At 41.3% G+C, this 11,660-nt stretch overlaps 2 protein-coding genes across 15 annotated transcripts in view; one reads left to right on the forward strand and one right to left on the reverse strand.

The window, feature by feature from the left end:
- The window catches only part of clcn2a (chloride channel, voltage-sensitive 2a), a 76,711-nt gene extending 70,879 nt beyond the window's left edge, over positions 1-5,832 (forward strand). For 8 of the 13 annotated variants that reach the window (XM_054756372.1, XM_054756409.1, XM_054756400.1 and 5 more), the window contains one exon: positions 34-5,832. In XM_054756372.1, coding sequence (XP_054612347.1) covers positions 34-552 — 519 coding nt within the window. In that variant the 3' untranslated portion in view covers positions 553-5,832. The remainder of the gene's footprint in view (positions 1-33) is intronic. The other 5 variants (XM_054756424.1, XM_054756390.1, XM_054756433.1 and 2 more) reach the window with 1 other exon arrangement.
- Positions 2,761-11,660, reverse strand: fam131aa (family with sequence similarity 131 member Aa). Of its 2 annotated transcripts, none has more exons than XM_054756520.1 (5): positions 8,001-8,069; positions 7,831-7,936; positions 7,575-7,751; positions 4,756-4,890; positions 2,761-4,614 (listed from the first exon to the last, which is right to left on the reverse strand). In XM_054756520.1, exons 1-5 carry the CDS (start codon positions 8,052-8,054, stop codon positions 4,190-4,192), a joined length of 897 nt encoding a protein of 298 aa, XP_054612495.1. In that variant the 5' UTR covers positions 8,055-8,069; the 3' UTR covers positions 2,761-4,189. The 2 variants fall into 2 exon arrangements, with proteins under 2 accessions (XP_054612495.1, XP_054612486.1); XM_054756511.1 differs by lacking the exon at positions 8,001-8,069 and adding an exon at positions 11,375-11,660 and having other exon boundaries at positions 2,767-4,614.

Raw genomic sequence — 11,660 nt, forward strand, 5'->3', positions numbered from 1 at the left:
TCACTGATGCCACCGACCCCTTGCCTCCTCCAGCTGCGTAAGGCCATTGAAGGCTCGGTCACGGTGACCGGCGTGAAAGTGCGCCCCCCGTTGGCTAGTTTCCGCGACAGCGGCAACACCACCAGCATCTCCGAGGTGACGGAACTCCACAAGCTGTGCATCCGACACAGGGGGCTCTCGTTGCCGCGGGAACCCAACCCTCCCGACGTGGAGGACCAGCCGGTCGTGGCGTCCAAAGAGATGCCTGACGACCCGTCGGACTCGACCGGTTTGCAGTATGAAGGCAGCCCGGGCGAGGTCACGCCGCACCCTTTGTCGGAGCTGGTGCTCCAGGAAAGCCCCTCATTCACAGAGGACCCGTCAGAATTTACGTTTGACTGCAGCCCCTCCCACACCGAGGAGTCCGAGCTGGCCTGTGACTATGACCCCCCAGGCCGAGGTCTTCCTGAGCCTGACCAAACGGAGCAAGAAAGGGCGAGTCCACCTCTGAGCAGGGACCAATCAGGACAAGAGGAAGCGGGGAGCGACCTCGCTGACAACCAATCAGAGTGATGAATGTGAATGTTGTGGAGATTGCCTTGTTTAAGCACTCGCTAATCTCTCATTACTGTCTATCCAAATGGACCAAGTATTAATCAGTGCATGAGCATGTGCCACATTTAAAGGTGCACTCCAAGCCAATAGGGGGAAGCGTATTATGACAAAGTGAGGTTCTGACCTTTGGTAGAGATTGCTCACCACGCACATTTGATTGTATAGTGATACCTCATGTCTTTAGATTTTTTTTATTGCCTTAAATCGGGGGTGGACCCGTCCGATTCTAAACGCAAACACTGTAAATGCTCTAATTATAGCCTATACCAAAACCACCAAATTGGAAGCAGGTGATAATTGGAGAGGAGCTGTTGAAAACTCATTAGATAGCTACACTATAAAGTTCTTTTTTAACTTTAATGATAATGTGGAGTGCATGAGAAAGTGGAAGGGAACAACATAGCTATTTGACAACAGGGTCATTAATTAACAAGTATATATAACAACAGAAACAATATTGTAAAAGCGGTAACACTTCAGCTGCTCAGCCAGCATTAACACTGCTGATGAGTTCATTGAGTTTCACACCAACGGCTGAGTATAAAGCGCATGCAGAGGTAGATATAGGTGCTGGATGCTGTCAACTCATGATACTTGAAAGTTGATTTTTTGAAAGATGACATTGAGAGGTTGCCTACAGCCACAGCTCTTCATGCTAGTGTTTGGACTTGGACTTGTTGACCACACACCCGGCGACTTTAGGAGACTTTCATTGAATAGAGGCGTTAATTGGAGCATTTACGGTCACCAATAAATACTGGTGGTATATCACAATCAATATTTGTCTCTCCACCCCTGCTTTAAATCAATGACAGGAATGTTTTTTCTAATATACTTCAGTCAGGCCACAATCTGTCGCTTGCGGCAGTGCGAGATAGCAACAATCGGGCGTAATAACAGACGGAAGGGTCGCGTATGAAGCTGTGCATGTTGCGGCAGCGTCTCTCGACAATTCATGACATGATTATAGAATCACCAGCCCTGGTCTTTAAATATCTACCTTACGTGTTTCTTATTGAGATGTGCAGGGCCATGTAAATGATGAGAGGGGAGAAAGCACAGAACTATTAACTACCTACAGTATACTATTCCCCACAATGTGCTCACATATGAGAGGTTCTATATTCGAATATACATATATTTCTAAAGTGGTGTGGGCTTACTCATCGCCTGATATGCAATAAATCAACAGTAATCATGCAGTAAAGCCGTAAGGCTGCATTGTTGGCAGTTTTATGTGATAGTTACTGTTATTTTTAATACCTAATGTTACGTTTGTCTATATTATTGCACACAAAACGTCTCTTGTTATTCTGACAACACAGGCAGCTTCCAAAGGGCCAGCAGGTCCATATAAGTGTGAAGCACATTGTAAATAGCATGACTTTACTTTGCTGCACTGGTAGCCTCTGGTGGCTTTTCTAGGGGCGTGTTCAATAAGGGCAACAATTTTCCACAATGTATAAAACTGCCTGCTAAACAACCAGTGTGATGGGGGTTATAGTTCACAGCACACACAAAAACACACACATGTTGATATCCAGGGCACAATATGTCACATATGACCAAGACTAGATATACATAGGAGCCATGTTTTGTTTCCACCCACTGTGGCTCATGTTTGTCTTTGCGTATAGAATGTGGCGTGCAGAACACATGGCGTTTGTACTGTGTGCAGCGTATCTAGTTCAGCAATAAGTCTGTAGTTGTACCCTTTATATGGACACACACCTGTACATGCTTTGTACATATGGAATGGCACGCAATGTAAATGGGCCGACGCATTCAACAGCCATTGTTATTTTTCAGAGAACATGAGAACATGTTTTTGTACATGAGTGACTGATTTAGGTTGAAAGAAAAGCACATTGGAACAACAAAAAAGTTGACGTGGTGTCTGTCTTTTTTGGATTATTATTTATTTGTAGTTGATGTATTATTAAGTTTAATATTTGTTTAATGTCGTTATTTTTGATATTATACACACATTTTGTTTTATTTATTGCTAAATTTATTTTTTGTATTTTTTTATTATAATCTTTTTTTTTCTTTTAAGTGTTTTTTTTAATTTGTAATGATTACATTTATTTTATTGCTACATTTTATATATTTGTAATTATTGATTTGTATTTTATGTATTTAATATATTTTTTAATATTTTGTATTGGTATGATTTTTCTTTTATTTTGCCAAACATTGGTAATGTAGTGGTTCACATAACTGGCCTTGTTAAATAGGATAAGCAGTGTGGACATTTGTTTTTTTTTTGTTTTTTTTTAATCTGTGTGGTTAACATCTTTCAAAAATGAAGATTAAGAGAAAGCAGAAAAGTACGGAATTCCAAGTGCAAGGAGTTCTAAGAATATGTCATAAATAAAGGTCAGAGTGAGCGAAACAGAGAAAGAGAAAGGTCACTGTTCCAAAGTGGGGAGTCCACAGTAGATTTTTGAGAGAGCGAATGGTCAAAATGCCAAGAGGGAGAAAGGTTAGAATACAGTTTGGCCGGCCAGTGGAGCTATCTAGCGCTGATGCCAAAACCAGACAAAATAGGAAGTTACTGGATTTAAAAAGCATGAAGAGAATTCCAGGAAAATCCAAAAAGGGTGAGCGTCAGGTTGATAAAAGACTGACAAGTCAAATGATTAGTCTTTTATTCTGAGTGACAACCAAATACTCATGACTTTTTTTTTCCAAATATGTGACACTAATCGTCTTCCGTGACTTGGGAACGAAAGCGCCCTCCCAAGAAGAAAGTCATTATAAACAGCATCTCACAGAGGTGAGCACGCCCCTCACGTTTCAGCAACTGTTTACTGTAATCACAGTGTGTCTTCTCAAGGGACAACACTACAGGAAGGACATACTTTGGAGTAGTCGGTGTACAGCTTGTATGGAAGTGTCGATTGAAAATGACAATCCACAGCCGTTATTGTTCAAATAGCTGGTAACACAAGTGAGTGGTAGTGGTAGTGTCAGGGTCTGAGTGCTGCCGGCACTGGGGAGCTGCGGTTCGTTGAGGGGAAACATGAATTACAACAAGTACTGTGAAGCAGAGCATGATTCCCTCCCTTGGGAAACACATGATAAGAAGCCCAAACAAGACAAGTGCCTTGCGTAGGAAGCCAAGCTGATGGAGTGGCTGCGGGTTGACTTCTTTTCAGCGGATAGCAAATCCATACTGCTGTACAAGCGGTGCACCGACTACTCTAAGGTATATCCAAGGTTCATTTCTATAGTACTGTCTCTTGAGAAGATGTAATGAAATGCCGCTGAAATGGGAGGGGTCACTTGTGAGACACTGTAGGACATTCAGTATCAACACGTGACACATCAGCATGACCCCCAGTAAAACAACACTACAAAATATCCATAGAAAAAACAACGCCATAGCAACACTTGACAAAAAGAAATGTACAAAACTCAGTCTGCACAACAGCTTTACATTCTGCTTGGACACACGCTCCCAGTGGACATGTTGGTGGTGAATTGTGGAAGGCCTGGACGCGGGGGGGACACAAGGCAGCGACGGAAAGACGAACAGCAGAACAGATGATGTCATATCCACAGTCAAAGAGACATGAACTTGGACAGCACATCACATCAAATACTCTTTATCTTCCTTCTTCTCCTCGTCTTCCTCCTCCTCGTCAAAGGACGCCACCCCAGACGAGGCCCGGTCAGACAGGAAGCCTCTGGAGTGCCACACCCGAACCTCGTGGAATACGTCCTCATCCTCTTCCTCCTCCTCTCCGGGAGACTCCGAGTGGGAAGTGGAGTAGCAGGAGTCGAAGCGGCTGCTCCGCCCCCGAGGCCTCCACTCGGGCTTGTAGTGGACGCACACCTCGCTGTGCTCCTTCCCGCTCTGAGGGGCTGGCGGACAGTCCTCCTCGGGACTGGTGCACTCGCTCGGGGAAGGAGAAGGATCGTTTTGGGACTCGGCATGGGGGCTCTCCAGGGGCGGAGTCTCGCTGACCTCAGAAAGGCATGGCACTCCGGAAGTAGGGTGGGATGCGGCGGCGTCTGAGGGAGGAGCAAAGAGTCAGAACACCTGCAGGAAAGCACGAACGGATGAACAGATGGGGTGGTTTGGTCAGTGAGGATGCAGGAATGACGCAATGCCATGACATGAAATGGACGCACAATGGCGCTATCTTTGGATACCTGACGCGCTTTGACTGCTGAAAGTCCCCGCTCCGGCGTGGGTGTCTTCGTCGTTGGAGTCATCCTCCTCGTCGTCATCCATGGAAGCCCAGGCTCGGAGCTTGGCCTCAGCGATGGCAAACTGCTCAGCCACTCCTTGGGGGGAAAAAAGCATTTGTAACACCATATTGTTGTCTTGTACTCATCTTTACGTTATCTTCAACTTTTCAGCACAATAAAAATGTTGTTTGCTAACTGGCTTACAACCTTTGAGGCCCTTTTTTTTTTTTCAAGCGCTGTGTGTGTGTGTGTGTGTGTGTGTGAGTGACAGGAAGAAAAGCTTGTTTGGGAGACTAGACGTTTGCCGCCACCTGTTGGTTGGCATGTCTCGATGAAATAAATAAATAAATAAACAAATAAATAAATAATAAATCTCTACACCCCAATTATAAGACTTTATTTCTACAGGCAAAAAAATCTTTTTTATATTCATGCACGTGTCCGAAATGCTTAAAGGGGCGTGCCTGACCTTTGACCGACACGACGCTAATAAGCTTTCCCCCAGTATGTCGAAAAACACTAAGTCACAGTGGCTGGTGTGTTTTTTCCAGAAACATTTCATTCCACTTTTAAACAAGGAGGCAGGAAGCACATTTTACAAACCACTTGTCAATCACAGGTTTGGTGCATTTTTGCAGTTTCTTCTTTTGCTGTTTTTGGCCAGAAGTCACGTGCAATAAGAGTAAGACGCCTCCTGTTGAAAGTTAGCGTTTTGTTGCTGTGATTGTTTTACTACAAACAGCGGTTCACTTACTTTTACGCGTGCAATTACTGTAAAATGGAGGCTGCAGCACGGAGGTGTATACGTTTTTTTTGGACAAATATGCCCCTAAAGTTGCACCAAATGTGTGAGAACATTAAAACATTAAATTTGACTAATTCTGTGCTTTTTTTGCAGCTTTTTCTTTGGCATTTTTTGCCCCATGTTATGTGAAATAAAGCCGTCAAAAGTGAGTATTTTCTTTGTTTTTATTGTTTTACTATTAACATTGGTTCACTTTGTTTCACACGTATGTGTCACTCTCAATTAAGAATGTTCATTTACATGAAATGTTTAAAATTACCCGTACAGTTCAATAAATGGTATGATGGAAACACTTTGGCCCTGGAACAGATTATTTTTATTCATGTACAAATGTTAGAAAAAGAAATAAAGGCGAGCATTAAATTAGATTTAGTCTGTGTAGCTTTTTCTTTGGCTTTACTGCTGGAAATATCTGAAATTAAGCACTCGCACTCAAAAGTTAAGTCCTTTGTTGCTGTATTTTTTTTTTTATTTTAACAGTGGCTCACTTATTTGTACTCTTATATTACACATAATGATGATTATTCATGTTAAATGCTGCTTTAAAATTGACAGTACAGTTAAATAAACGGTATACTGGCAACAGTTTGACACTGGAACAGATTATTTTTATTTCCATTATTTCCAATAAGAAACAGATGAAAGGTTCGCTGTGCGTTCAGAAGATGTGATTGTTTGCATATGTTTGCTCTGTGATTGACTGGTGCGCCCCCGCCTCTCACGCATGTATGCGTGGACCAGATGCTACAAGTGTTTTTGTTGACGAGGAGGTCTCGGTCCCTCACTTTTTCTGTGCTGCGATCAAAGTAGCCTGCTAACGTCACCATTGAGGATGAGTCACAGCAAGCAGGAAGCTGGCCAATCAAGTGTTTCCACCATCTGCTATAGACCAAGACCAACCTTCATCTCCCAGAAGACGGGAGAGGACTTTTAGGAGGATTAGGTGGCTTGACAGAAGGTGGGAGGGTGCCAGATGATGCCGGAGCTAAGCTGGGCTAACTAAGCTGAGGACGCACGTGCCCGCACACAATCCCAGCGGCGGCGTGTAGCAGCTACTTAACACCAGACACTGTAGTTCACGCACTGATTGTGTCAATGTTACTCAGCCCAAATCACTAATATAGAAATACACTGAGGCCGATAATATAGAGAAAGAAATAATAATAATAATAAATCATGCAAATATGCCCCCCAAGTGGATGTGAGCACTTTTGTGACACTTTAACACTATAATTTATATATGTAAAGGACACTACAGTATATTAAACATATTTGATTCTATGTTTTGATTATTTATTAATGTCATAATTCAATCAACGTTCTATGCATTAGCATAATTACAGTAAACAGTATTAGTGTTATTATTAGTTGCAGTAGTTGTAGCCACTAATTCATTTATTCTGAAGTAATTGATATATTTTTTATGACTTATATGTGATTTATATGACTAATATGTTTTTTGAAGAATATTTGTTTTGTTTTTTTTTATTTCCACACAAAAAATGTTTTGATTGCCAACTGTACTTCAAATAATTTATACGAAAATACATAAATAACAATAAAATAAGTTAATAAATGTGATGTATTCCCCAACAACAACAATAATAATAATAATAATAATCAATTATATATATTTAGGAAAATATTATTCATTCATTATTGCATTTGAAACATTTATTCTTTATTTCTTGTATTTTAATCAAATGAATGTGTTGTGATGATAAAAACATGTAATTCAAATAAATACATGGATAATAATACTAAGAAAATTCGAATTCAACAAGAATAAAGAGACATTAAGATTTATATCTTAATAATTCCAGATATTTAATTATTATTGCTACTTATATAATTGTGATTCTAGTCAAATTTGTGTCACAGTCCCCACACAATAAAATATATTTTTTCTGCTGACAGTGTTGTTATTATTATTATTCAAACGAGATAAACACAACATGATGGAGGAGTCCATTACCTGCGGCGAAGCGTGCCTCCTTCTCTCCTTCAGTCAGATGGCAGTAAGAGCTGAAGTGGGCGGCCGGAGGTGGGTCCGCAGGTTTGGGCCAACCTTTCCACTCGATAAGGTGGGCTACCCGGCCCTGGGCCAGGGAGGTGGGCTTGGTCACATGGTCCCTGACAGCCTGAGAAATACCTGTGTACGGAAACACAGGAGGAAATCACCCCACGGAAGTCAGCCAGGTAGAAAGGTGACATCATTTTTGAAAGCTTACCGTTCAGGGACGATCTGGCGAGCGCTGCAAACTCATGGATGCCGACACTTTTCCGTGAGTCTGCCGGAGATTTTCCTGACTTTGGAATCATTTCCTCAAATTTCACCTGCAAGGTCAGATAATTAGGGTGAGTGTGTGGATGCTGTAAAACAATTAAAACAACTTTGTACCTCCTCCTCCTCCTCCTCCTGCCTTCCTTCTTTACTCCTGGACCTCAATCTCATGGTCAACACGAGCAGCGGCGATGGTGGCGTTACAGCACGACTAATAGCTCGCGGCTCTCGACCGTAGCTGTTTAAAAGCAGTGTGCAGAGAGACAGGCGGACGGCTATGCCCTACATTTCCTGCGCAGATGCTAGAGCCATGTTAAGCCAGCAAAAAATGGGCCCCAAAGGCCAGAGTTGAGGGAGGTGAGGCTGAGCGCTGGCTCCATGTCTCCATGACAAGCATATGGTGTGTGACTAAGCAGCTCAGGCCCACCCCAAAGCTACTAAGCCCTATTAAAAGTGATAGTGCTACCTAAGCCAACATATGGACCACTAAGAAGTTCTATGGTTATCGGTACCACCACCAGTGGGCCACAAGGTTACCACAAAGCATAGCTATTTAACCTCCCAAAAGGAGACAAGACATGAGTACCTCTTCGTGGACTAAACCTTTAAAAGATGCTAAACCCCCAATTTGATCTCATGACTAGAGGTGTCTCGAGGCACTCCGTTCACAAGACGAGACGATACGCGAGATTGGGTCTACAAGACCAACATGAGACAAGATTTTAACATTACTTTTAAGAAAAGTACAATGAAAAACATATAACCATGTACAGTATTGCAATCTACTCATTCAATTTCTACTACGTTCCACTCTTCCGCACTACGTGTGCATGCTGGCAGCCCCGCCTCCACTCACCGAGACAGAGAGACCGTACGACTGATAAGAGATCGCTCCATTCATGCCGTTGTTTTACAGAACAAATGCGGCAAGGTGCTGCAACCAACGCACAGCGTGAAAGCTCTTCCTGCAAAACAGACACGCATGCACGTGGCAGTTCATATCGACTTCATTTTCATTTATTGTGTGATTAAGGTCATTATTATCAGCGCAGGCCTAGTTTTTTTCTGAATGAGAAATCTTGTCACGTTTTAATCTTAAGCGGTCTTGTGACACCCCTATTCATTACCGTAGGACATAAAGGAACTACAGTTCATCTGCTCCAGAGTCAAACTGTTCCCCTCATCAAAGCCCGATGGCAATGTTGACAAATAAAAAGGACACACGTATAAAATTATATTATTATTATATTGAAATATTCATAATGGAAAGGTATACTTTTATATATATATTTTTTTTTTTTTTGGTACCTGCGAGTATGTTTTTATTTTTTTATATTATTTATTATTATTTATTTATATTATTTATTATTATTTAAATATATATTTTATATTATTTACAATTTTTCAAAGTAAAAACATAAAATAAAATATAATCTAAAGATTGAGAAAAAAATGTGTACAAAAACTGTCCCAATGTGTTTGTCATGAAATGAAAAACATTAAGATGTTAATAATGGAAAAGTATATATTTTTGGAATTTTTGGTGCCTGGTGATTTAGCAGTTTTTTCAGTTTATATTGCGATTATATTTATTTATTATTTTTATCACTGAGTCATTCAAAGTATAAGTGATATAAAGATAATTCTTAAAAATCTGTCTTCAAATTAAAACAATGTCGCTCATGTGTGACTTGCCATTATCCATCCATCTGTTTTCTATGCCGCTTATCCTCACTAGGGTCGCGGGGGTATGCTGGAGCCTATCCCAGCTGACTTTGGGCGACAGGTGGGGTACACCCTGGACTGGTCGCCAGCCAATCGCAGGGCACATATAGACAAACAACCATTCACACTCACATTCATACCTATGGACAATTTAGAGTCTCCAATTAACCTAACATACATGTTTTTGGAATGTGGGAGGAAACCGGAGTACCCGCAGAAAACCCCCCCACACACACATGGGGAGAACATGCGAACTCCACACAGAGATGCCCATACGGAGATTCAAACCCAGATCTTCCCAATCTCCTGACTCTGTGGCCAACAAAACGAGGCCACCCGTGACTTGCTATTATTGTGATTGTTCATTATTATGGTTGTTATTATTACGACTATTTTTCCAGGTAAAAGTGTTAGAATGTAACGTAGAATTTACCAAAAAAAAGTCTACAAACTAGATTGTCTTCACAAGAAAAATAATATTTATTCATATTAATAATGGAAAATCAGATATCATTTATAAATCCAATGACAAAATATGTATTAATTATATTAAATGGTGTAAAAATATGGAATTCCCAAACTCTAGATTTAAAAGGTTGTACAGATATTTACAGGTGAAAAAAATAATAAATGCAGAAAAAAAGCTCAATATGTGCTTGAAACTTAAACTGGATGTTCATGATTAATTGTCGAGCTTGTAAACATTTTTTTCTATGGGTTATTTATTTAAATTTTTTTCGTTTTGTTATAATCAAAGTGGTGATGTTGATGTTGGTCGCAGAATATGGTTCACCGAATATAAAATAAAAACAGAACAAAAATAAAAGAATACAATAAACCTACTACTAGAACAAAAATAAAATAAACCTACAAACAACAACAAATGATTTGACCATAAATTATTGTTTTTAAAGTTACGTGGCATATAAGAATTTATGACATAATATGAACATTAAAAATAATAGAACATGATTTCAGATATGTAGATACAAATTCAATGAATAATGTTCATTATAGAATAAAATGAAAATAAAAACAATATCCTCTAATATGATAGTAATGATGTCGTATGTTTCTTTTGCCATGTGAGTAATGCACAGTGGACACTTGTACGTTCGTTATAACATCTACTGAAATCCCGGAGCTGCATCAAAAATGTTGACAGATAATAATACTCCAAGTACTGTATGAGTGCAAACCACAATAGTAAGCACATAGTTACATAACTACCTGAAAAGTCGACATTGATATTATTCTAATGGTATCTTAGGTGTCGTTAGCCTTTGCAGGTGTACCTAATAAAGTGTCCAGTGAGTGTATGTATTCAAATAATGACCACATTTGAGCATGATGACACTTAGAAGCAGATATTTTGGGTTTGCAGAGGGGTTTGGGGGAGGGGGGGCGTGTTGTCACATAGGTGGAGTGATGGTGGACCATCTTGGAGGACCAACAAGTGGGCTCCAGTCAAGCTGAGCTGAAAGCAGGCTGTGTGTGGGCGTGAAGAGGCAGCCGCAGGGACCTGACGGTGGCTCGTGTTGCTGAAATGGTGCATTCATGTATCACAAGGCTGCACACATCAGCCAGCCATTGACGAAGTGTGCTAATTAGACAATTATCTTCCAAAAAGAAGCAATGCGGGGGATGGAGATGCTGTGGGCTTTCCTGCATGGCAATCCCTCTCCCCCTCATGATCCGCATCCCTCCCATCCTTCCAAAAAAAAAACAAACTAGCACTATCAGCAGCATAATCAGTAAGCACCTACCTGTAAACCATAATGCGCACTATAGACAGATTGCAACGATGGCGCGCTGTTTGTTCTCCCGCTGCGGGGGCCCGCGGTGAGGCTCCAGTGTCACGCCGTCCCCGGGAGCATCTTCGTCCCGCCGATCCCGGCGTCGGATCTCCGCCACAGAGGAGAACCAGGAGGCGGAGGAGGAGAGGACACCATGGATTGCTTTGCTGCTCGAATGTCTCCGGATATGGTGAGCGTCATCAAGGCAGAAAAAAGAGGGGGGGCTGAAGGGAAAAAAAAGGCGGGGTCACACCCC

The sequence above is a fragment of the Dunckerocampus dactyliophorus genome, chromosome 2 (genome assembly GCF_027744805.1).
Source record: "Dunckerocampus dactyliophorus isolate RoL2022-P2 chromosome 2, RoL_Ddac_1.1, whole genome shotgun sequence".
NCBI lineage: Eukaryota > Metazoa > Chordata > Actinopteri > Syngnathiformes > Syngnathidae > Dunckerocampus > Dunckerocampus dactyliophorus.

Coding starts and splice junctions, on each gene's coding strand:
- fam131aa (XM_054756520.1), bottom strand. CDS start 8,054: ATGAGATTGAGGTCCAGGAGTAAAGAAGGAAGGCAGGAGGAGGAGGAG. Junction 7,937..8,000: donor AGGAGGAGGAGGAGGAGGAG/GTACAAAGTTGT, acceptor CTGACCTTGCAG/GTGAAATTTGAGGAAATGAT. Junction 7,752..7,830: donor CGCCAGATCGTCCCTGAACG/GTAAGCTTTCAA, acceptor TTCCGTACACAG/GTATTTCTCAGGCTGTCAGG.